The following is a 26,545-nucleotide window of genomic DNA, read 5'->3' as shown; positions in this document are numbered from 1 at the left end:
GCGATTTGATCGAGTTTCACTGAATTTGCCAAAGCTTTGTCACATGTTTTCTCAGGTACTTGACAAGCCAAGGACAGAAAAGGACATGTTGGGGGTGGCGGGTGGGGAGAGAGAGAACAGATGAGAGCAACACAGGTAATCAGGGTGCCTGGGACCCTGGCACTGACCCAGGTTGTTGCTCATGAAACCCCAGGAAAGGGTGACAGTTCAGGGCACTCACTGTTCACCAGCATCTGTATCACAGACTCATATTCCTGACAACCAGTCAAGCCAAGAACACATGTGCAAAACACAGACTCACTACCCTAGAATGTCCTGTAACTCCTCTCAGCACTGGGAGAACTCACCTACCTGTCTCACCCCTCAGCCCCCAAATCCCTCCTAGCAAGACAAGAAACCAGGGATCAAGCCAGGCACAGTTCTTTCATATATCAAAGAGACGTAAACTGTGATATTGGTCTCTCCCATAAAGGGCAATATACATGGAAATAAATCATTTTCTATACAACTACCAATCTGCTTTTCTTCTGAACAACAAATAATCTGTCAGCTATTCTTACAACATGAAAGCTTACACAGGAAAAACTGTCATTTGTAAGCTTACAGGGAGGAATTTCAGATTTTGTTGGCCATCATTCCCCTTGACCCCACATTTCGGCCAAGTCTAAGAAATGTCCTTCCTCACATCAATCTGTCTCGGGCATGCAGGTCTGTCACTGCCCAGGCAGCATACACCATATCTGGCAAGGTCTCTCCGTTTTGGAACAATGCTCATTCACTTCTAATTTAGAGATGAATGGGTTCAATTTCTTCATTTTATTTCTTCTGCCATTTTCTCAAGGAAATACTAGAACTAATTCATTTTTTCAAAGGAAAGTGACCCTACCTTGGGTTGGGAGATGTAGGGGGTACTACATTATTTTAACTTCTTCAGTGGCCTAGTCTCATGTGGGCTCCTCCTTGCTCACTCTGTAATGAGAGCTGCTACAGTATGTTCTACCTGCCTTTGTGAAGCCAGGGCACAGTGTGGTGGTGGAGGTCAGAGGGTGGAAGTTCTAGTTCTGACTTTGTCCCTACACAATTTTTTCCAGATAACACTGCCCAATTCTTCCTCTCAGATGCATAAGTTCAATCACATCACCTCCCTCTCTGTGTCTGCTCCCTCATTTATCCAACGAGGGGCTGTCCTTGCTCATCACTTAGGCCCTCTTTAGCTCTAAATATTTCTTGAAATCCTGAAGAAATATATACATCCTACGCTGTTTGACTTACTCAGTTTGGTATTCCTGTACTATACATGAGAAGGCAAAAATGATATTTCCTCAGTGATTCTGAATGTTCAAGCCCTTATCCCCAGTGTGATGGCATTTGGAGATGGAGTTTGGGGGAATTAGGATTAGATGAGGTCATGAGGGTGGGTCCCTCATGATGAGATTAGTGTCCTTGTAAGAAGAGACACCAGAGAGCTTGCACACTCTCTCTCTTTAGGGCCCTCCTTCCTTTCCTGATTCCCTTTCTTCCTCCTCAAGAACACACAAGGAGAGGCAACTCTGAAACACAGCTAGAAGGCAACTACCTACAAGGCAGGAAGAGTGTTCTCACCAGGAACTGAACTGGCCCATGCCTTGCTTGGACTTCCAGCCTCTAAACTGTGAGAAGTACATTTCTGTTGTTAAAGCCACTCCATCGATGGTATTTTGTTCTGGCAGCCTGAGCCAATAGCAAGCATCTCTAGGAGAGTCATGGTGCCTGAGCCTTCGATATTTTCATGCTGAAAGAAGACCACCCTCAAGCAGTCAGAGCAATATGGAATGTACCATCAAATAAGGCAGATACTCTTATGTTTTTAATGTTTAACTAAAAATTAAGGTTGTTCAAGTGAAGATAACCAGTATTGTTAAACATGATCTCACACATGGTTGTTTTGTTAGGAGTAGGAATTGCCTGAACTAGACTGTAAAGTATTTTAAGTAAGTACTCAGTAGGTGACATGGAAAATGAATGTACACCTCTTTGGAGGGTAGGAGTTATAAAAGTATATTAGTCAGGCCATGGCTGGGTAGATCAGTTGGTTGGAGCATTGTCCTGATACCCTAAGATTTTGGGTTCAATCCCTAGTCGGGGCACATACAAGAATCAACAATGAATGTATAAATAAATGGAACAAAACATTGATGTCTCTCTTTCTCTCCCTTCCTCTCTCTCTAAAACCAATCCATAAAAAATTTTAAAGTATATTAGTCAGAATTAAGTAAGAAAATGAGTGTCTTGTGCAATAAAACCAGTTCCTGAAGAATGTCATTATTAGCACTGTAATAATTTCCATGGTACAGCTCTTAGCTCCACTGGAAATGACAATGCAAGTGTCACTCTGAACATCATATACCTTAAGTAGCATATTGTATGTTCTCATCCTTTCAGAACCAACTGAAATGTCTTCTCTTCTGTGACTTTTATAAATGTCATTTGAAAATGACATTTGTATTTTTTACATTCCATGGTCCTTATACAAAATTTATTTATCTTTCCTCAAGGCTTCCATTGTAACTTGCTTTGATTTCATAAGACATTTTTCATATCATATTATAGGAAGATAGTGTCCATTCTGTCCTGCTAGTAGTGAACTCTCTCTAAGGGCAAGGCCATGGACATGGAATCTACTCAATAAAAGCTTGAATGAATGAATGAATGAATGAATGCTCCTTTGTATATGACTCATTTCTCATTTACCCCAGATTTCCAAAGACTCTGATTCAGTTACCAGACTGAGGCTCTATCTGCCTCCATCTGCCCATCTATTATATGATACTATGAACAATAGTAAACATTGTCATTTTTGTTTTTCTGATCCCAGAATCTTTAATAAGCCATGAGAGCTACTGAGATGCAGAGCCAGTAAGATATATTATTTAATACTATTTGTCCCAACTGTTGTTTTGTCCACATTTCAAAGATCTCTTGATCTGTATTCATCCTGAGATTGTTGACACTTCACAGTTGCCAAAAGTCCTCCAGCACAAAATGGACTATTATGTAGCTTAATCTGAGAGATCCATCCTCATGTTTACTAGAGAATGACTCTTGTGGTTTATGGTCTTGACCAACCTTTTTTAAATAACATAAAACCAATTATTTTATAATAATCCAAATGTTAAATTCAGTTAAATAATGAACAAACTATATTTTCAGGATAGATTCTATAGCAGAACTTTCCATCAGCTACTGAATCTATTGTGTGCAAGGATGAAGAAGGAAGCAGTTTTATCCCAAGTGCCCAAATGCCCCTGATGCATCTTTTCTCCCTTCTTCTGTGCTAGAATCCAGCCTATGTTTTATTCCTTATGAATCTTGATCATGGTTGGCTATGTCCTATATGCTATCCCCAAGGAATCTCCTCAGAGATTAAATAATCAAAGACCTACCAAGACAGTAGGCATAGGGATACATCATGGTAGAATGACGTAGAGTGAAGTTGACTTTTATTTATTTTTTTTAATTGCTTAAAGTATTACAAAGGGTATTACATATGTGTCCATTTTATCCCCCCGCCCTAGAGAGTCCCATAGCCTCCCCTATCCCCCAGTGTCTTATGTCCATTGGTTATGCTTATATGCATGCATACAAGTCCTTTAGTTGATCTCTTACCCCCCTACCTCCTGCCCCCCAACCCTCCCTGGCCTTCCCGCTGCAGTTTGACAATCTGTTTGAGGCAGCTCTGCCTCTGTATCTATTATTGTTCAAAAGTTTATAATGGTCTCTATTATCCATGAATGAGTGAGATCATGTGGTATTTTTCCTTCATTGACTGGCTTATTTCACTTAGCATAATGCTCTCCAGTTCCATCCATGACGTTGCAAATGGTAAGAGTTCCTTCCTTTTTAGAGCAGCATAGTATTCCATCGTGTAGATGTACCACAGTTTTCTAATCCATTCATCTACTGATGGGCACTTAGGCTGTTTCCAGATCTTAGCTATGGTGAATTGTGCTGCTATGAACATAGGGGTGCATATATCCTTTCTGATTGGTGTTTCTGGTTTCTTGGGATATATTCCTAGAAGTGGGATCACAGGGTCAAATGGGAGTTCCATTTTCAGTTTTTTGAGGAAACTCCATACTGTCTTCCATAGTGGCTGCACCAGTCTGCATTCCCACCAGCAGTGCACAAGTGTTCCTTTTTCTCCACATCCTCTCCAGCACTTGTCGTTTGTTGATTTGTTGATGATAGCCAGTCTGACAGATGTGAGATGGTACCTCATTGTTGTTTTGATTTGCATCTCTCGGATGATTAGTGACTTTGAGCATGTTTTCATATGTCTCTTGGCTTTCTGAATGTCCTCTTTTGAAAGGTGTCTATTTAGGTCCTTTGCCCATTTTTTGATTGGATTGTTTATCTTCCTTTTGTTAAGTTGTATGAGTTCCCTATAAATTTTGGAGATTAGGCCCTTATCAGATATGTCATTGGCAAATATGTTTTCCCACACAGTGGGTTTTCTCGTTGTTTTGTTGATGGTTTCTTTTGCTGTGCAGAAGCTTTTTATTCTGATGTAGTCCCATTTGTTCATTTTCTCTTTAGTTTCAAGTGCCCTAGGAGCTGTATCAGTGAAGAAATTGCTTTGGCATATGTCTGAGATTTTGTTGCCTTTGGATTCTTCTAGAATTTTTATGGTTTCCTGTCGTACATTTAAGTCCTTTATCCATTTTGAGTTTATTTTTGTGTATGGTGTAAGTTGGTGGTCTAGTTTCATTTTCTTGCATATATCTGTCCAATTTTCCCAACACCATTTATTGAAGAGACTATCTTGGCTCCATTGTATGTTCTTGCCTCCTTTGTCAAATATTAATTGAGCATATTGGTTCGGGCCAATTTCTGGGCTCTCTAGTCTATTCCATTGATCTATATGCCTATTCTTGTGCCAGTACCAGGCAGTTTTGAGAACAGTGGCTTTGTAATACATCTTGATATCTGGTATTGAGATCCCACCTACTTTGTTCTTTTTCAGGATTGCTGCAGCTATTCGGGGTCTTTTTTTATTCCAGATGAATTTTTAGAGAGTTCGTTCTAGATCTCTGAAGTATGCCGTTGGTATTTTAATGGGAAGTGCGTTGAATTTATAGATTGCTTTGGGTAGTATGGACATTTTAATGATGTTGATTCTACCAATCCATGAACACGGTATGTTCTTCCATCTGTTTATGTCTTCCTCTATATCTTTTTTCAACGTCCTGTAGTTTTCTGAGTAGAGGTCTTTTACCTCTTTAGTTAAGTTTATTCCTAGGTAGCTTAATTTTTTTGGTGCGATGGTAAACGGGATTGTTTTTATAATCTCTCTTTCTGAAAGTTCACTATTGGTGTATAGAAATGCCTCAGATTTCTTGGGGTTAATTTTGTATCCTGCTACATTGCCAAATTCATGTATTAAGTCTAGTAGCTTTTTGATGGAGTCTCTAGGGTTTTGTATGTATAATATCATGTCGTCTGCAAATAAAGACAGTTTTACTTCCTCTTTTCCAATTTGGATGCCTTTTATTTCTTCTTCTTGCCTAATTGCAATGGCTAACACTTCCAGTACTATGTTGAACAGGAGTGGTGAGAGGGGGCATCCCTGTCTTGTTCCTGTTCTTAGGGGAAATGGTGTTAGTTTTTGTCCATTGAGTATGATGTTGGCTGTGGGCCTGTCATATGAAGTTGACTTTTAAACAAGATTTCTGACACTAGGTAGGCAACCATCCCTGAGGCAGCTATGATAGATGTGGCCATACTAAGTGGTATGTAGTTCTTAAGTTCATTTATTTTTCTACCTCTCTCCTTTCTTTTCCTCTCTCCTTTCTTCCTCTCTTCCTCCCATCCTTCCTATTTTCTTTCTCTCTACTTTCCTATCTACCTTCCTTCCTTCCTTTCTTTTTTTGTTCCTTCTACAAGTACTTAATTGCGTACTTAATATGACCTAGGCACTGTCCTAGGTTTGGGGGAAATAGCAGTGAATTAAGACCAGGTCCCTGCACCCTATGGAACTTACATTCTGATAGAAAAGATAATAAGTAAATAAATAATTTGCAATTCAAGGGATAAACTATTTTATGTAAAACAAAAATGAACAAAGAGTATGGCAGTTTCTAAGAATATTAACCATAGAATTACCATATGATCCACCACTTCCACTTCTGGGTGTATACCGAAGAGAATAAAGTAGGGTCTCAAACAGATATCTGTACACTCAGATTCATAACAGCATTATTCATAATATCCCAAAGGTGAAAGCAACCCATCAAAGTCCATCAGTGAATGAACAGATAAACAAAAAGTGGCCTATAATACAATAGATTATTCAACTTTATAAAGGAAGGAAATTCTGACACATGCTATAACATGGATGAACCTTGAAGACTTTAGGCTAAGTGAGATAAGCCAGTCACTAAAGGACAAATACTGTATGATTCTACTTACATAGGGTTCTTAGAGCTGTCAAAGTCATAGAGACAGAAAGTGGAATAGTGGTTTCCAGGAGCTGTGGAGAAGGAAAGGATGGAAAGTTTTGTTTAATGGGTACAAAGCATATTAAGGAAGATGAGAGGTTCTAGGAATGGATTGCAGGGATGATTGAACAGTAATGTGAATATACTTATGTCACTGAACTATACACTTGCAATGGTTAAAATGGTCAATGTTATGGTATGTATATTTTAACATGGAACATCATAGGGATTTTATAACTTTGGGATTTTGTTCTAACTGCAACACAATGCCTTTGAAGGATATTGATCAGTTAAAGAACATGATCTTATTTACCAGTTTGAAAGATCATACTGGCTGCTGTGTGAAAAGTAGACTGAAAGGAGGAACCTGGAACCTTAGACAATTAAGAGACTATGTCAGTTGTCTAAGTGAGTAACTGGTGGCTCAGGTGGTGTTGAGATAATGGGACAAGTTTGAAAAGTGGTTGGATTAGGATATATTTTCAAGGTAGAATCATCATGACTTGCCAGTGGATTTGATGTGGGGTATGAGGGGTGATGTCTCAGTTTTTAACTGAGCAACAGAGTGAAAGGGGTGCCATTCCACTGAGATAGAAATGACTGGGGAAAGCTTTTCAGTGAATGGCAAGGGGGATGGGGAGGCGATTAAAAGATGTTTTACATAAAAATGAAATCATAAGCCCAGATTCTAGCATATACAAGCCATTTATTAAATACTTGAATGAAAGAATGAATGAATTAAATTGCATGGATAAATGGAGGGAAGGAGGAAGAAAGAAAACTAATTCTAAACTTTACAAAATATGAAGAACATTTTGTAAAATGATATGATCCTAAAGACCCCAGGCTAAAATTCAGAAGTCCTGAGTTTCAGTTTCAGAAAATATATCTAAACCTCCCATCCTCCTCTCAGCTTTTATTCTTGGACCTCCTGCCTTTCCTCCTCTGCAGGGAATGTGCTCAGACTTTTATTCATCTCAGCCAACAAGCTCATAGCCCTTGCATCCCTGGGATTAAACACAGAGCTCACAACCCCGGGGCAGGGAAAAGTCAATCAATACGCTTTCCACTCACCAGCCATGCCTTCCCCACCCCGCACAAACCATAGGCATCCCCACAGGCATGTGGAGCAGGGCCCTCAGCAGTCCAGACCAATTCCCATAGAGCCAGTCCCCCAGAGAGTCTCACTTTTAAGGGCTAGGTTTGAAGCAAGCAGGAGACAAGATTAGATTGTTCCATGAATTGGCTGGACTTGCTTTGACTGACCCACTAAATGCTCTTACTGAGCCTCCAGGCCGGTTTCTACTGATAGCCACATAGAAGAGGAGACAATTAGTGGGGAGATAATATTTTTAATAGATTTTTGTTGATTTCAGAGAAGAAGGGAGAGATAGAAACATCAATGATGATAGAGAATTACTGATCTGTTGTCTCCTGCATGCTCCCTACTGGGGATCGAGCCCACCACCCGGGCATGTGCCTTTGACCAGAATTGAACCAGGGACCTTTCAGTCCACAATCCAAAGCTCTATCCACTGAGCCAAACCAGCTAGGGCAGTGGGAAGAAAATATTTAAAAGTCACTTTCACAGTTGGGGATGCACAATGCAAAATGAGAACTGCAAAACAACCTTGCCTCTCAGGTTTTCACACGTTAACCACTTTTGTACTGGCTCTTCCACAGGACTGAGAGTGCAGAGCAAGCCTACATCAGCCCCCCTGCCTGTTTCTTTTCTGGAAAAGATTATCTCACCAACACCAACGACCTTCTGGACAAGCTCTCCACAGAGCCCTCCTGCCTCCCCCACCAGCGGTACACCCAGCAACTCAGTGCTCCCCGTTACAGTGTCATCAGTGCAGACATCGCTAACCCCCAAGAATGTTGTCATGGAGCCCACAGGACAGGAGACCACCTTGACTTTGGAAGACCCAAACACAGACACCTTATCAACAAGCAGTGTGGTCCCCTTAACACCCATGCCCACGGAGCACAACTCAGGAACTCCAGAGGCAAATGTGTCAGCCACAGGGTCGAGGTCCCTGACTGAGTCTCCTTCACCCACCTCCGCTCAGACGCCAGCCTCATCACCCCCAGCCCTATCCACCTCACCACCACCAATTCTATCAACCTCACCCCCAGAGGTTTCTTCTTCTGTCTCCGACAATACCAACCACAGCTCCACTGAGACCAGCACCAAGACCACAGGAGCCCCAACCACACGAGAGTCCCCAGCACAGGAGCACAGCTCTGGCCACACCCCCACTTCACATGCCACGTCGGAGCTGGTGCCCACGGAGAAAACGCCCCAAACAACTGTGCCAGCCAAAGTGACCTGTATTCTGGTAGATATTGAGACCACCACCGCTTCCCCCAGGGTGATCATGCAGGAAGTGGAACATGCACTAAGTTCAGGTGAGTCTCATTTGAGAACCCTACTACCATTCTTGATCACATGGAGATGTTAAGAAAGCAATTCAGTTAACCAAACACAATTGTCAACTTTGAATTTTGGAGTGTAACACATGAACTGAAGTAAAATTCCCAAGAATTTCCACATGATATCTCATTGTGGCCAATTGCCAACTTTATGATTTGTCTTTACTTTTGTCACAGAGAATGTAAATGAATGACAATATGTAAGTAAAGGGATTAAAAGCATGGCATTTGGTCAGGCTTCCCAGATTTTAATTCTGGCTCGTGACCTTAGGCAAGTTAATTCGTCACTGTGTGGCCTTCTTTATCCTCATCTGTAAAATGGGAATAAAAGAGGTTCTATGGCATAGGGTTCTTGTGGAGATTAAGTGAGATGATATATAAAGTGCTTAGAACAGTTACTGACAGGGATTAAGTACACAGGAGATATCAGTTGTTATTATAATTTTGATCTATACTAACAAAGTGTTTATGAAAACCAGTCTAAAAAAGTAAGGTGGAGGTGTAGAGAATTTTTTTATTCTTTATAGTCATTGGTATATTTCATGAGAAACACAGTAAATTTTACAAGATGTCACATTTGTTTTTATTTTCCCAGCAACCCTGTGAAGTTAGTATTATTTTATCTTGATTTTGCAATCTTGGAAATTATAATGGAGAGAGATTTAGGGTCTTTTCTGAGGTCGCAAGCATCTGGCATTGGCATGGAAACTGTAAATTTTAGGGAACTGAGCAGGAAAATAATTTCGTGGGAACATTTGGAATCTTGATTAAGAAACAGCGAAGTGAGAACAGTCAGGTGACGGGGGAACACGGGACTGCAGCTCTTTCTCTGGGTAGTCCTGCTTAGGGGTGGACTGAGAGGGGAATATTCCCGACAGACCACCTGAGGTCAAAGGAATGGCTGTGAGGAGAAATTAACATCTTTGAAAAAAAGATAAACAATCACTATGAATAGAAACTCTATTAGACAGTGAAGGTGGGGAGAGATACAGCTAAGATGAACAAAATACGATTCCTCATGGAAGAGCTCATAGTTTATTAGGGAATAAAGCCCCAAAGAATTACAAATGCTTATATCAAAAACCCAGTAGATCAGTGAAAGTCCCAACAAGAAAGGGAGGTTCAATTAAACCAGCATAAAGGAATTCATTACAAAGGTTTGGCTAGCATACAGGGGAACCACAGGGGACTATAATGGCAGAGTTGCTATGAGTCAGGCCTAGGAGGAAAGATACGTAATCAGAACCCAGAGGAGAAAGTCTTGTAGAATAGACCACCTTGAGAGCAGCAGTGACTCTTGGTTGAGAGACACAACTAGCCCAAGGTTAACCTCCTAAGAATGAAGGGAATCAGTACTCTGCCCTCATTCTCCCCTTTCCCTCTGATATGCGGAAGCCAAGGACAAGGAAACCCATTGATGTGGTCCATACAGGTCAGCCTCCTGGAGGCCTGGGCAGAGAGCAAAGTGGAGGAGTGTGGGAGTGGATTTGGAGAGGCAAAAGGAAGAAATCTAGCACATCAGATTCAAACATAGATTCCTCTGTGCAGCTCCCATTCCCATTTGCACCCTTGTTTATACCTCCAGCCAGCACTTATCACACTGCATTTCGATGTGCACTCTCTGTCTCTGCCTCTGTTCCAGTTCCCACCCCACACCTTGCCTGATACTTTCCATGTTACCAACATGCAGGTAACATCTCTAGCATAGTCTAGGAACCTGGAGCAGAGTGGGTGTTGACTTGACTCAGTGTCTAAAGGACTGTCTCTAACCAAGGTGCCATCAAAGGGCAGCTTGCAGGCAGTGGCCCCATCTCTTCTCTCTGTCCTAGTTCAGGCCCTCATCGCCACCTGTGCACTGCTTCTTCAGTTTTCTCACTGATCTCCCTTTCGCTGCTCTCTAACCCCTCCAGAGTACTCCAAACATGGTGGATCCACACATTCTGAGCCAGGCATGTAAGAATTTCCATAATCTGATGGCCTTACTACTTTCCACAAGTGCCCTAGGTTCATGGGCTAGAGCAGTGGTCAGCAAACTGCGGCTCGTGAGCCACATGCGGCTCTTTGGCCCCTTGAGTGTGGCTCTTCCACAAAATACCGACTTCTGCGCATGGGCCACGAAGTTTCAGTTGCACTGTACGTGTGCGCCCGCACGTGGTATTTTGTGGAAGAGCCACACTCAAGGGGCAAAAGAGCCTCATGTGGCTCGCGAGTCGCAGTTTGCCGACCACTGGGCTAGAGTATCTAAAACAGTCCTGTTCCAATATTCTGGCTCATGTGTTAGACCATGTATCTTAATTTCCTCAACTCTAAGCCAGCAAGGTCAAGAGCCACAAAATTAATGTCAGAGCTGATCACGACCCTATAAAGTCCTAGGGAATATTGCAGCCAGTAGGAACTCCCGAGTAAATGAAGGAAGGAAGGATTGAATGACTGGACAAAAAATAAATGTGGCAGGTTAAAAGGAGATCACTGAGCAAGGACCAGACTCCATTTCACAGCCCCAAGAGGATTTATCCCCGATTAAAGAAGAAACTATATGGTGTGCCTCTCCTGGGACCATGTGCTTGATGCAAAGAAGCACGAGGAGTATAAGGCCTGTGCTTTTGGATTTCATAGTTTAAGAAGAGAGAAGGAGCCAAGTCACTCTTAATATGAATGAGAATGAACAAGGTGGATGGAGGAACCTTTGAGCAGATGTGATACAATCTGTTCATTTCAAAGGTGAAGAAATTATGTCCCAGAACTTTGGAGTGCCTCACACAAGGTTACACCACTTAGTGGCAGAGCTGGGCTCAGAGCCCAGATCCTCAAAACCACAGTCAAGTCTTCTTTCAGCACCCATCACTGTTGCACTGCTCCTCTCCCAGCTCCACACGTCAAGCAGCACCCTGAGGCTGTGCTCACAGGTTACTATGTAGGGATGTTTTTGTTTAGAGATTTTTGTGCTGCCTTAATAGTGTATATAATATAGTAATAATACCACACTGTTATTTAGCATCTTGCTTACTCTGTGTAGGTTCACATAGCATATTTCTATTAATCCAAGAATTTAACCATTCGGAGTCACCAATAAGTAATTCTAAACCAAGGTTAAAGCTATTGGAGTTCAATTTCACTAGAGGAATTAAGGAAGATCCCATGATAGTGCCAAGTTGTAGGAGATGAAGAAAATTTAGGCCTGAGGAGGCCATTGGGGCACTTGTGTGCAAAAGTGGTAGTTAATGCTGCACTCACCTGACTTCAGAATGCACTCAGAAGTTGTAAGCACCAAAATTGCTCTTGTCAAGGGATCCAGTGCCCTCCACTTTGCAAAGTCTGATGTTAATCCTTAGGCCTGGCTTGACCTGCCCTATCAGCAGCATTTGACACAGGTGGTCCCTGCCCTCATCTTTATAACACTGTCCACTTGGCCTCCAGGACGCTCTCCCTATTGGTCCTTCACCTGCCTGGCTGGCTGCTCCTTCTTGGTCTCTGTTGCCTTACTTCACCCCTCATCTTCCTGCACTGGAGCACCCCAGGGCAGTACTGCCCTCCTCTTTCCCTGAACTCTCTACACTCACATTCTCTCCTCTTCACACTCACTCTTGATATGACCTCATCCTGTCTCATGACTTAAAATGCCATCCATGTGCTGATAACCCTGACTTGTAAAATCCCATGCCTGTTTTGCTTCATTGAACTAAAGACATGTAAATCCAGCTGTCAGCTCACACCCCCCACATGAATGGCTCATAAGCCTCGCACACTTAATATGAATGAGATGAATTACTGATTTCCTCAACCCTCGGTCTGCTCCTCCCTCAGCCTTTCCCTCTCTGTTCTTGAGGCTAAAAACGTTGGACTAATTCTAGAATCTTTTCTTTCTCACATATTCCAGTCCATCAGAACCTAGTCTCCTCTCGCCCCCCTGTCGTCTCTCACACATGTGACTTTAATATTCCTGCAACTGATCTTACTTCTCATCACCCTTTCCAGAGAGATCCTTTTGAAACCGAGGACAGATCTGTCACTGCTCAGCTCTAACATTCCCATGGCTTCCCCGGAGTCTGAGCAAAGCCCACGTCTTTGTCATGCCTACAGTGCTCAGCATGATCTGAACCCACACAGCCTCCCTGCTCTCACTGCCTTTCTCCTTTACCAGCAGACACACTGGCAGTCTTACTATTCCCAAACAGACCAAGGACACTCTTACCTCAGGGGCTGTGTACTTACTACTTCCTGCTCCTAATACAGTCTCCTGCCAGCTCTTTCAGGGCTCAGTCCTTGTCAGAGATGACAGCTAACCAAAGTCTTGACTCATGAAAAGGAAGCCTTTACTCACTCTCCTGTCTGAAATAATAAACTCATCACCATTGATTCCTTCAATGCTGCTCTATTTTCCACTTGATCACTTATCACTCTCTGACTTTATCTCACTTATTTGGTGAGTAGGTGTCTGTTTTCTGCCCCTAGACCAGGAGTGGGCAAACTTTTTGACTCGAGGGCCACAATGGGTTCTTAAACTGGACCGGAGGGCCGGAACAAAAGCATGGATGGAGTGTTTGTGTGAACTAATATAAATTCAAAGTAAACATCATTACATAAAAGGGTACGGTCTTTTTTTTTTTTTTTTTTTAGTTTTATTCATTTCAAATGGGCCAGATCCGGCCCACGGGCCGTAGTTTGCCCACGGCCGCCCTAGACTGTCAGCTCCATGTGAAAGCAAGGAACCTTGTTCACAAACAGGAAAATGTACGTTACACCCAACCCCTAGAACTGAGCCTTAATAACCAACCAGTTCCAGGGAAGCTATTCCATCTCTCTGAGCCTCGGCCTTCTCATCAGTAAAATGGGAAAAGGATATTCACATGACGGGGTTATTGTCAGGTCTAGTTGAGATAATAAATTTGCATCATACTAGCTACTGAGTAATGGCTCTGTCGATGACTATGATTATTTTCCTATGACTTACCATTTTATGATTTATCATTATTGCTACCATTTTACTATTGTCCTTCTTATTGTTGTTATAGTTATCATAAAGAATGCCCACCATCTTCAACAAACATTTATTGAGCTTTTACAATGAGTTCGGCGTCTGGCTAGGTACTGGTGATTCAGCAATGAATAAATCACTCCCACATGCAGTTTACAATTTATCATGTACACAACATGGCAAATAACCTAGCTTGGTGGATCCCAGACTGTGTGGAGGGGAACACTGCAGGAAAGCAGGAAGGAAGGTTTCAGAACAAGTGTTAGAGGACTGTAAATAGCAGGATGAGATGACTTACTTACCAGGCCATTGATAGTAACCAAAGGCTTTTCATCAGGGGAAGGAAATGGTAAGAATTACCTTTTAAGAGGTTTCAACGGGGAGAAATATATGTAGTAAGTTTCATGGCATTCAGGCCTGGCAACAGGTAGGCCAGTTTATACTTGGTCTGTGGCTTGCCATTGTCACTGATAGACCACATCCCTTAACTACTCTGACTTTAAGAGCTCTTAGCTATAAACCAGGTACAAGAGAGATCATCTTTCAGGGTCCTTTTGGCTTATTATACTATTCAAATTGTTTATTTAAATTATCCTGTGCCAAAGGAATGAGGTTCATATTCACATTAAGTTTGCTGAGTATATGCATGTTCCAAGGATGGAGCTAGTGACTGAGGTGTGCTTGAGGCTATCCATTCTACAGGTGAGGAAATTGGCCAGAGAGATTAAGTGACTTACTCCAATTCTCACCTGAGTGACACAGCCAAAACGCAAATTCAGTTCTCCTGACTGACCTTAATTAAGTCAAGTGTTCCTTTCACTACACCCATCCTACCTGAATTCACAGAAAAGAAAAGCTGGGGGAGGACCAATGGCCTCCAGAACGTCTGTGGAAATGAATGACATGGAATATTGCCACACGCCGAGTGCCAGCCACTGGGTCTCAGGGAGGGGCTGCCCTATGGGAGGAGCAGCAGGTGCTAGGAGCAGGCATTCCAAGGTGGCTGTCCAGAAAAATGAGTTTTAACTTTTGTTTTTCAGTTTTTGTCTTGCTTGTAAAGGAAGAGAGACATCTGTGATGTGTTAGGTTTGGGTCGCCTTATGTTATTAAATCAGAGCTCTTCACGGGCGGAAACTATGACTACGGAGTATTTCTGACTCCCTGAGCTAAACTGAATGGTGCTGTGCACAATTAGTTGCTCAGCATATGCTTCAGGGACTAACTGATGTTGCACACCAAGTTAGATTCAAGACATCATCAATTCTTGCATAGGCAAACTTTAGAATTAGACTCACTCCACTTGTTGCAAAGTGAATATTCTCTTTCTTCTGTAAAATCCAAGTGCCCGCTGATCTTACACTCTCTTTTACTTTCCATTACAAAAAGAAGGACACATAATTATGAAAATTGGTAAAAGCCTTTGAACTTTAAATTGCTAGTCTGAAGCCCAGTATTTGTTCAGCATGAACTGTTCTAATAAAACCATTAAATAAAGGGCTCTAAGCAGGCACAGACATCTAGACACCCATGTGCCCATATCTGCAAGGGACTTTCAGCTCCACATGACATCTGCTTATTCCAGATTAACTCTTAAAATGAACATAAATTTGAAAAAAGGAATTAACTCCAAAAAAAAGTGAAAATAACTTTTAAAATAGTCATAAAAAATTTAGGAGTAAAAAAAGTGTACGTTATAGTAAGTTGATGACCATCATATTTAGATGATGTATTAAATATATGTTAAAGGTGAAAATGATGATTTAATAAAAAATCATAAGTGAGAAGACCATGTAAAAGAATATTCATAAACATTTATTGATCAGATTCTTTTGGAATGCCCAAGATATATCAGGAAGCAATAGTCCTAAAAAGTATTATACTTATGTTAGGCTCAGCTTTACAAATATTATATCATTGTACATGCCCAGGCCCAGTGTCTTATAGTAAATGGTGCTACTATCTTTTCAGTTCACTGTCCTTCACTGCCTGGGTCCTCTCCACCACTGAATACTATTGATTTTGAACTCTTAGTAGCTCTCAATTCATCTATTTTCAGTTTTACCCTCATGTCAAAACTCCCATAACCCCATAATTCCACCATGATCGCTTCCTAACTGGCCTTTCATTTCCTCTCCTGTACCCATCTCACATCTTGCCCATTCTCCACATAGCAGCCAGAATGACAATTGAACACAGATCTGATTGGGTCACACACAACCTCAATACCACCAGCCCTTCTGGGCATCCCCTGCTCTTAAGCCCACAGGGTGGAGCCTCTGCCTGCCTTTCCGCCTCATCTCACCCCCTGTGCCCCCATGTTGGCTATCTCTCAGTTCCATGAGTCTGCTGAGCTCCCTCTTAAGACAGAGCCTTTCCTTACTCAGATCCTTCTACATAGAAGCCACAACACATTACTTACCTGGTTAATTCCAACTCATTTCTTAGGCTTCAGCTCAAACATATCCATTCAGGAAGGCTCTGTTAGGGCCCCAGTCCAGCTGTGGTTTCCCAGTTACAACCTCTCACAATTCAGTTGTCTCTCTTCTCCACAGTGTATGATTATTCATCTGCTTGTGTGACAGCATTGCTCATTGCTTACCCTGCCTTTCCAGGTACCTGAACTGGGGCCTTGTCTATTTGGGCTTACAAATAGATCCCTAGTAACTAACAGTGTCTAACTCAGTGTACGTTCTCAATAAATGTTGGATGAATTCATGAATGAATGACTTCTAATGACTAAATATCAAGCTTTAGACCATAGATTCACATATTTTCTGAACTTCATAAATCCTGACCTTAATCTGTTCAGGATTTTATAATAAAAACTAGAGGCTTGGTGCATGAAAATTCATGCACTAAAGGGGGGTCCCTCAGCCTGGTCTGCCCCCTCTCACAGTCCAGGAGCCCTCAGGGGATGTCCTACTGACTTAGACCTGGTCCCCAGGGAGCAGGCCTAAGCCACAGTCTGGCCTCCCTCTGTGAGAGGCTACCAGGCTGATCAGAGGAAGGCGTCACCCCCATCACCCCACTGCTGCTGCCACTGCTGGCCATCACGGCTGCCTGCCCGCCACAGCTGCCTGCCCTCCTCAGCCCTCACAACCACTGTGGCCTTCTCTAAAAGGACATCCGGAAGACGTCTGGTCTATCTGGTCTAATTAGCATATTACCCTTTTATTAGTATAGATACCATAGATGGAGTGACTTAAACAACAGAAAATTATTTCTCAGGGTTCTGAGGGCTGGGGAGTAGATTCAGTGTTTGGTGAGGGCTGAGATCTTGGTTTATACAAGGCCATATTTTCTCTGTGTTCTCACTCAGTGAAAGGGGAAAGGGAGTTCACTGAGATTTCCTCTATAAGGACACTAGTCCCATTCACAAGGGCTCCACGCTCATGACATCACCTCCCAAAGGCCCCACCTCCTCATACTATCACATTTTTGGTTATAATTTAAACCTATGAGTTTGAAAGGACACAGGCATTTAGTCCATAATAATACCTGTGCATGCAAAGACACTCCTCTAATACCCTGCCATCATTAGACAGTCTAAAGCAGTGGTTCTCAACCTGTGGGTCGTGAACAATGAAAATACATCCTGCATATCAGATTTTTACATTATGATTCATAACAGTAGCAAAATTACAGTTATGAAGTAGCAACGAAAATAATTTTATGACTGGGGGTCACCACAACATGAGGAACTGTATTAAAGGGTCGCAGCATTAGGAAGGTTGAGAACCACTGGAAAGAGCTTGCTGCTCCACTCAGGGTTCTGCCCACCCCTATTCCCGCCACCGCTCCTCTCTTTTCCCACCATGCTGACTCTTATCTTTGGTCTCCAAGGACTTAAGGGCTGACAAGTTATAAATTGTTATAAACTCTCACTCACATTTTTCCTTTTTTTTTTCTTTTGTGCTCAATTGTGCTCAATTCTTTAAACTTGACTAAACCTTAAAGCTTGCTAATGCCAAGTAAACTCCCATAAGGAGCTCCAACGGTCAGATTTTATTTTAGGGAATATTATTCTGAATTCTTTTCTCCATTGCTTTTATTTCTTCTTTGATTTACTTTTACTACTTAAATCTTAATCTGATTTTGAAAAAGTTAAAAACTATTTTTTGAAAAATATATGTCAAGGTAATAAAGTCAGCTAGTTACCATTTAAATTATCTACCAGAACACAACTCCCTACAACACATTCACAACATAAATGTGACGAAGTTTAATCGTTTCAATGTCACCTTTCATTACATTTGGAGAGTTTCTGCCTCCATGGGACAATTTCTTCTTTCTGCTTCAAATGCTCTCACCAGTTATATATGACTAAAATGATTTTGGAAGTGCTTCACTGAGAAAGCAGGTTAGCTTAAAGCACATCTGATAGCATTAATGAATCTATGGCTTGCTGGCTCACTGAGGAAACTGATTGGAAAATGCCTGATTCCATATCCAAAATGAATTCTCACTGTAATCTTCTGACTCAAGAGCATGTATTTTCAGTTACAAAATAATATCAGGAAAGTGAGAATGGATCAGCACCGGCCCACTGTCTTTATCAGAAAAGGATCTAAAAATCCCACCCCAGTCAGGAGCACTGTTTTCAGAGAACATATAATGGATACTACATTGATATTTTCCTCAGCATGACTTGTTTCTCAGTTCTCAGAAAAGAAAACTATTGGCCAATAAGAGACAAAATTTTATTTAACAGTATCTTGCTTTTATCATTGGGCTCGTGGCCTTCAGGGGTGGATGACAGGCTCAAAAATGAAGGTAAATTTAGGTTAAAATTATATAATTTCAATAAATCCATGGAAGTGGACCATCAAAAACCATTTGCCATATTTCTGCTTGGAGAAATTAGGGGGTCATTTCAAAGCCAGGCTCCAGGAAGGCAAGAATATTGCTAATGGTACAAACTCAGGCATCAGACTGCCTGGCTCAGATCCCACTGATGCCATTTGCTAGATGGGAGACTTGGGCCATTGTATTCATCACTGGGTGTCACATTTTCCTCATCTGTAAGATGAGGGTAATAATAGTACGGGCTTGCCCTCTAGGATTCCTATGAGGATTAAATGAGGCAAGTTTATAAAGTGTCTCACACAGCACTAAATAAATGTTAGCTGTTATTATTACTACATTTGGGTCCCTAATTCTCAGTGTGAATACCAACAACAGCTGACTCTTCTAGACTTTGATTTCCTTAACTTGAAAAGAAATAGAATGTTTGTAAACACTTTAAGACTCCCAAAAGGATTATTACTATAAGTATTCTATAATAAAGATACATTTAAGCACCTGCCTAGGACACAATACAAAAAAAAAAGATAACCCAAAAAGTGTAGAAGAGAAAAATAACTATGTTCACATTTGAAGTAGTAATGCTCTCACGAAACTTGTGAAATCCAAAGCAAAGGGTTAAAGAGTGCAAACAACTAGAGATTTCCAGCTGGGAGGAAGGAGGTCTTAGTGGAGGGAGGAGACAAAGGTTCAGCTATAGAACTTTGCCGAGGCCCCACTGGCCCCTAAGAGGTTGCCCTCTCCCCTTATCTGGCATCAAAGTTTGGAAATTATTTTCTTTTCAGAGCTTTTAACTTAGTCTGGAAGAAATTAAAACTGGGTAAAATACAATATCCAAAAGCAGGTTCCTGCCTGGCCTTGGGGATTAATGGAGCAAAGCTAAATGAACTAATGGTTCCCGGAAATCCCTGAGTCAGTCCTTGGGTTGCAGTTATTATACTGATGTGACTGCTCTTGGCCAAGGTGTTGGGACAGGTGATCTGAAACTGTGACTCCCTGCTCCACACACAGATTCCATAATTAAAATGACAAATTTCACACTGCTTTGCAAACAACATTAGGACTCTGTCTTGGGCTCTGAGAAGCACCCCCTTCCTTCTCGCTTATGTTCTCTGAACCAAGAAAATGCCAGTGTGGAACATCTTACTTGCTAAGACTGGTGAACCCTGAAGAAATCTGAGCCTTCACCTGCAGACTGGATGAGTCTCAAAAGGGGCACATGCCAGCTTTCCCCGTCAGTATTGTTTGATCCGTGGTCATGCCTCATTTTCATCTTTGAAATACGAAAGGAATAGAGAAGGAAGTAACAACAAAAACCAAAACCTCTTTCTGTGTTCATGCAGATGAATGGCAGCTCTTAAGCAGGACAGCGGCATGCTTCTTGTGGTACGTTATTGGCCCCTCAGTGTGTCAGTCACAGAGAGTTGGCTTCAGAGTTGAGATCCCCCATCTGGCCCTTAAGGCTGACTTCTCTACCTACACACATCCCTCCTGCCCACTGCCATGCAGCTAGTTGCTCCAAACTGAAAATATCCAAGGGAATTTTTTTTAATCATTTCAATACTAATTGCATCAAGGATGCTCAGATAGCAGAGAGATGTAGGGATCTTTTCCCCTCTTTCTGACTTGACTTCTGAATAGAAATATCTATGTCCTCCAGTCCAGGAGTGTAGGTGACCTAACTTGGCACAGCCGACCCACTCGCGCTACAGGTAAGAATTTTCAGAAGAGCAGGAGAGTTCTCCTCATCCAGGACAAACAATGGAGGGGATCCTCTGTCCTTCTTCTCCTTCTTTTCTTCAATTATTCTCCAGAAATCTCTCCAACCCCACCCTCCTCTCCATCCCAGGAGATCTGGAATGGGGCTGATACAGAGTTCAGATTCCCACCCATATCACTTAGCCCAGTAGAAATGATAATTCAGCACAGGCTGAATTATATGCATTATATAAAGTAATTGTGAAATAGTTATGAATCTGTCCTGCAGGAGATATGAGAAGGGCAGAAACTGACATGGAGCATGTTAAGGAACAGACTTAACATCATGGACTTAGAAGTGAAGCCTTTGCTCATGTCTGCACTGCTACTCCTGGGAGTGGCTGAGTCAGGACAGTTGTCCCTCCTGTGCCACATTTCCTCCACTTTGGGCCTCCACCAAGAAGCAGTCTTCATGAAGCTGCCACGTTCCCCGGAGCAGTCCCACTGCTGGTCCCAGCTCCTGCCCTCTGTCCTTCCTGGCCTCTCCCACGGGCCCTGCGGGCAGCTGACTTACCCCCAGCCCAGTTTCTCTCTCACACACACACCCTCCACCCTGCCCAGCCTCTTTGTGAGTCTGGTTTTCCTGGAAGCAGTATTCTCAGAAGTATGGTTTAAGTCCCTACATGAGGAGTATGCAAGATGATGAACCTTGTTTATTCTAATAAAAACTGTTTTGTTTTAATGTGAATTTGAGAAAAGAATAAAACAACATATTGAATCGTGATTGCACAGCTTTATTGCGTAGGGTATGGCTATATGTAGCAAATTTCTAAGGAAAAATTATGACTTGATTTAAAGACATACATTTAGAAAATAATAGTGTAGGTATGTGGACATGGCAAAAGCATGAGAGTGATATGGAGGTGTTGGAATTTTGGAAACCCAGCACTGAAGTTGAGGCTGGCGTCTTGTCCTTGTTTATTGTCTCAGCTAACAGTGCTTTAAGGTTTTACTTGGGATGAGACCAAGGAATAGAGAATTTAAAAGGACACAAACCAGATATCAAAATGTGAGTTCTAGTCCTAACTCTGTCATTAACGGACTCTAATCACAATCTAATCACAATCAAATCTCTTAATTTCCATAGACTTCCATTTTATCATCTGTAAAATGAAGGTGTTAGATTCAATGAAACTCCTTAGAATTTTTTTCAACAATAAAATTACATTATTCCATTGGTCATGATCTTGCTGAAAGCAAAACTTGAACTTGAGATGCTCACTCATTTCTAATACCCAAGGTAGCTCAAATCTCCTCTGGATCAAGGTTCTTTTCTGGCTCAGAGTTTTTATGGATAAGAGGTGCCCTGAGGTTAAATGGGACCTTTGTATTGCATTCATGATGCACAAAGCATTTTAAATATGCTAATTTGTGAAAGCATTCTATGAGGAAGCAAGCATTTCATCAAGTCCACAGTAAACATCAGCTGCATGAATGATTGAATGAATCCCCATTTACAGGTGGAGATAGGGACCAAAGGAGGCATGGAGGCTGGGAGGAGTTAAGTGACTTGCCCAAGACTCTTCAGCTGTTGTGTTTATGAAGCCGGTCTCCATGCCAGGTCTTCTCATCACTGAGTGGGAAAGCATAGGTTTGGGGAATCTGGCCCCCATGGTTGAATCCCATTTATGCCTGCTATGCATAAATGGGAGCAGAACTTTTTTAACTGTATTATTTCCGAAACTCCAAACTGCAGATTCCTAACCAGCTCTGCCTAGCTTAATGCCTGGCATAGGGTAGCCGCAGTAATGGTGGTGTTGTATGACTTTTATGACCGGATTGTTTCTCTTGATGCTTCCATTAGTGTTCTTGGCACAATACTACAGATGTCCCCTGGGAACTGTTGTTAAGCTAAGGCTGAATTTGGAACAGTCTTCGAGGAGAGTCTGTTAGCAGCATTCAGATAGAAGGGTCACCCATACTTCAGGAGGGATTCTCATTCCCTGCAGGTTCCGTTTGGTCTGGGCAGCGCCGTTAGGCCGACTGAATGAGGGGAATGTTCCCTGACATTGACCTGGGACTGCTGTGCAGCCATGGACGTGTCCTAGTGCTATGGGAAAAGGGATGAGGTGGCGTCCCCTTTGCTATTCTTAGAAATCCAGTCTAGTTCACACATTACAGGAGTCAAAGGAGAGCTGGGACTGGGTGACCTAAACAGGTAGTGATAATAAATTCCAGTGGGAAAGAGGCCTCATTTGTGTTGGGAAAGACGGTAATTGTAAGTGAAGTGAAGAAACTTTTAAATGTTGATAACTAGGGACTGTGCTGGCTTGTGTGCCCCGGGCTGCATTAATTGCAAACCTGAGCTCCCCGTGTCCTTCAAGTACAGCCGATGTGAACGCATGAGAGAGAAATGCAGGGAGCGGGAACAGCCACTTGCCTGGCCAAGTACAAATCTTTTGTTTTCTCCACAGAGATTTATAGTTCTGTATACATTTTTAACTATATGCTACCTATGTAGGTCAGATGCTCTTAGAGAAAAAAAGTAAAACCAGGTCTCCTGATTACAGGAAGTGGAAAGTATAGATATTGGAGATCCTGCCCCAAAGTTTGAATCCAGCCCCAAGGCAGGCCTGATTCCTGGATGCCAACAGAAAGCAGACAGAGGACACACTGGAGGGGCAGGTTTTACCACAAGCAGATGCAGAGCTATCGCTAGAGCCCAGGATGACAGGAGAGCCTCCTGGGTACCAACATGGACCCTGCTCTGTGTCCCAGTTCTTCTCCTTACCATGTGGTTCTGGGCCCTTAGTGTCTCTGTGCCTTGGTTTCCTCATTTGTAAAATGGATATAATAAGCATAGCTACCTTATGGAGAATTATATTAATTGAAATAACTTAAGCATAGAATAATCCCTGACACAGGATAAATAACAAGAAAGTGTGCACGGCTATCACTTTTTTCTGTTGTTGACTGTTACTTCTATTATCATTGCTGTTCGAAGGAAGGAGTTGCAATGAGAGACTATTGCTGTAAAGAGGGAGGAGCCTTTTCCTAGGGTAATAGAGAGAAATCCACACTCACACAGACCTCAAACCTTCAAGCCCTTTCTTCATCAGGCCCACTTCCTTCCTCCAGTGCAGACATGTGCTTTCACAGAGAAAGAATCCCTTTGAGATGAGATGTTCCTTTCCTCTGGGTCACACACTCTAAAACGGCCGTCTGCTTCTAGTCTCCATTTCTTACCTACTCCCTGGACCAGGAAGAGGAAAGGAAAGTGCAAAAATATTGAAAAACAGTCAAAGAGGTTGTCAAAGATGCTTCTCAAAATAGATCAGATGCTCACAGACCCAGGAACTTGGTCAAAGTATGGACAGGGGTGTTCTAAGTAAGCTGGCTGTTGAATTTCCAAGGACCGTGTGGTTCAGGAGCCATCCACAGAGAGGAGAAAGACCACTCACCTTTTTGTCACCCCTGGAAACATCCCACCATCAACCCTCTGCCTCCCGCTCTCTCAGAGCAATAACAACCTTTAAAAGAGCTGTGACCGGGCAGGACATCAGGCTGCACTAGGGTGTGGTTTGCACTCTCCAGAGCTGGACTTTGTTTTTCCCAGCAAGCCCCAGTTCTATTGTTTTTGTTTGTTGTGTTATTAGGTTGTTGTTGTTGTTGTTGTTGTTGTTGTTGTTGTGTGTGTGTGTATGTGTGTGTGTGTGTTTTCATAATATGGCAAAGGTTCAGGCAAACAGTGTAGTGGTTTTGGATAACCCTTCTCCTTTCTACAAATCATTCGAGTGCAAGATCACCTTCCAGTCTGAAGGCTTGGAGTGGAAAATTATCTATGTGGGCTCTGCAAAAAGTGAAGAATACAATCAAGGTTTAGACTCTGTAAGTGGGCTCTGTGCCTGTAGGAAGGCATATGTTGGTATTTCAGGCTGATGCACCTCATCCAGGGCTCATTCCAGGTGCAGATGCAGTAGATGTAACAGTTGTGCTAATCACATGCACCTATCACGGTCAAGAATTTATTAGAGTTGCTATTGTGTAAATAATGAATATACTGAGACAGAATTAAGGGGAAATCCACCAATAAAACCACTTTTCTAAGCTTCAAAGGAACATTTTGGATCTAATCCCAGAGTCACAAGATTCTACATTATTTAAGAAGATAACACAGAGAAGCTAGAAGATGCAGCGAGCAGTAATCCAAATCTACAGTAACATCTTTCAACAGATGCATTACCTGCAGCATCAAAGGGATGATCCACATCAGAAAATGCACTCAATGTCACGTTCAAATCCCACATGGACTGCACGTGACCACCTGCCACCCTTCAGTACAAAGCTGTAAAACTCACAGAACTAGTTCCCTGAAATTCCATAATCAGTCAGTCACTAAGACACAATGGGAAGAATTTATTTTAGAAAATCCTGTCGAGCCTTAGCCAAAGTTGTTCAATGGTTAGAGTGCCCACACACTGAAGAGTTGAGGGTTCAGATCCTGGTCAAGGGCACATACCTGAGTTGCAGATTTGATCCCAGCCCTGGTCAGGATACTCTCATGTGGGAGGAAACTGATCAATGTATCTCTTTCACATTGATGTGTGTCTCTCACCTCTCCCTCTCCCTCTCACTCTCCCTCTTCTCCCTCTCCCTCCCTCCCTTTCACTCTCTTTAAAAATCAATGGAAAAAATATCCTCAGGTTAGGATTAACAACAGCAACAACAAAAAATCGTATAGAAAGAAAGGAAACCAGTATTTGAGCAAATGTGGAATATAAGTACAATTATTTTTAAGTAATTTTCCTCTAAGGTGTTATTTTATTTGTTCTGAAACTTCTCTGACAATATATATAATGTTTTTTCTCCTCTATATGTAATTAAAGCACTTGTAAAAACATATGACTCATAAAGCCAGGTTATAAGGATATTTTAGCCTCCTGGACAATAATTTTTGGACCTTCAAAAGAACAAAGTTCACTTCAACTAAAATGCTTCTTCCTGTAATAACAAATAGTTGGTTTAATTTAATGGGTGAATTTCCATTATTTTTTGGAATGCCCTAAAAAAAGGAATTTGAAGTCAACTATATGCTACCAAGAACTATAGGATCACCCAGCTGGTGTGGTTCAGTGGTTGAGCATTGTCCTATGAACCAGGAAATCACAGTCTGATTCTGGTCATGGCAAAATGCCTGGGTTGTGGGTTCCATCCCTAATGTGGGCATGCAGGAGGCAGCCAATCAATGATTCTCTCTCATCATTGATGTTTCTATCTCTCTTTCCCTCTCTCTTCCTCTCTGAAATCAATAAAAAATATATTTTAAAAAAATAACTGTAGGATCTGAATTCCCAGGCCATCTTGAAGCCTCCTATGGCTACTATTACAGTTCACATAATGTCAGATAGCATTCAATTTGGTTCCTAAAATAATAACAAATGTGGTTAATTGTCCTCTGGCTATGGTTTTTGTTTTTATAACGATTTAGGACATCAGAACACTCCCTGAATCATATAAATCATTATTACCCGGTGCAATCAACATGTCAAGAGCAGATAAAAATTCCCTGAGTTTAAAAATAGGAAAGTATAATGACTTCGATCTGTTCATTTGATTTATAAAAATACTATAAACTTAACTCTTTAAAATTGTTTTCATAGATCATATGTTGGCAGCATTTATATAAAAACAGTGGATTTGGAAAGGTATATTTAGCTTTAGTATAACAGATAAATTACTATTTTGGAAATATGTATATTTCCACACATGTAGTACTCTTCTCACATCCCCTGACACTCATGCAGAATAAGATGAGGCATATTTGTAGTAGACATATTCTAGATAGCTTTTCCAGATAAGCCTTTTAAAAGCAATCTTGGAAAGGAATTCATTAACTAAATGAGCCAAAAAGTTCTTTTTTTCTTTGAGGAGAGCTAGGTCCTTCCTCAAAAAGTTTCCTATGCTCCATTAAATGAAGTGTAGAATATTCTCATTACTCTTGCGGCTAAAGCAAGACACCAGCCACGTGATACAGAGTTATGCAGTGCCTGGCTATCTAAAACTTTTATACTGTGCTCCTTAAAGCTTTTATTTTGAGGAAGGGAAAAAGGAATTTGTCTGAAAATGGAGTCTAAGTTGTACATAGTCCCTGTCATTC

The 26,545-nt window shown here is 41.8% G+C and overlaps 1 protein-coding gene and 1 pseudogene across 2 annotated transcripts in view; both read left to right on the top strand.

Moving 5' to 3' along the window:
- The window catches only part of PARM1 (prostate androgen-regulated mucin-like protein 1), a 102,921-nt gene that overhangs the window by 55,869 nt on the left and 20,507 nt on the right, over positions 1-26,545 (top strand). The window contains exons 2-3 of one of the 2 annotated variants that reach the window (XM_059668497.1): positions 8,160-8,888; positions 20,678-21,080. In XM_059668497.1, coding sequence (XP_059524480.1) covers positions 8,160-8,888; positions 20,678-20,730 — 782 coding nt within the window. In that variant the 3' untranslated portion in view covers positions 20,731-21,080. Of the gene's footprint in view, positions 1-8,159; positions 8,889-20,677; positions 21,081-26,545 lie in introns of those variants that run through there. The other variant, XM_059668490.1, reaches the window with a different exon arrangement.
- On the top strand, positions 24,094-24,917 carry LOC132227252 (histone chaperone ASF1-like; annotated as a pseudogene).

Source organism: Myotis daubentonii, chromosome 1 (assembly GCF_963259705.1).
Source record: "Myotis daubentonii chromosome 1, mMyoDau2.1, whole genome shotgun sequence".
NCBI classification, from domain to species: Eukaryota; Metazoa; Chordata; class Mammalia; order Chiroptera; family Vespertilionidae; genus Myotis; species Myotis daubentonii.
This window is presented reverse-complemented; position numbering and strand designations above follow the sequence as displayed.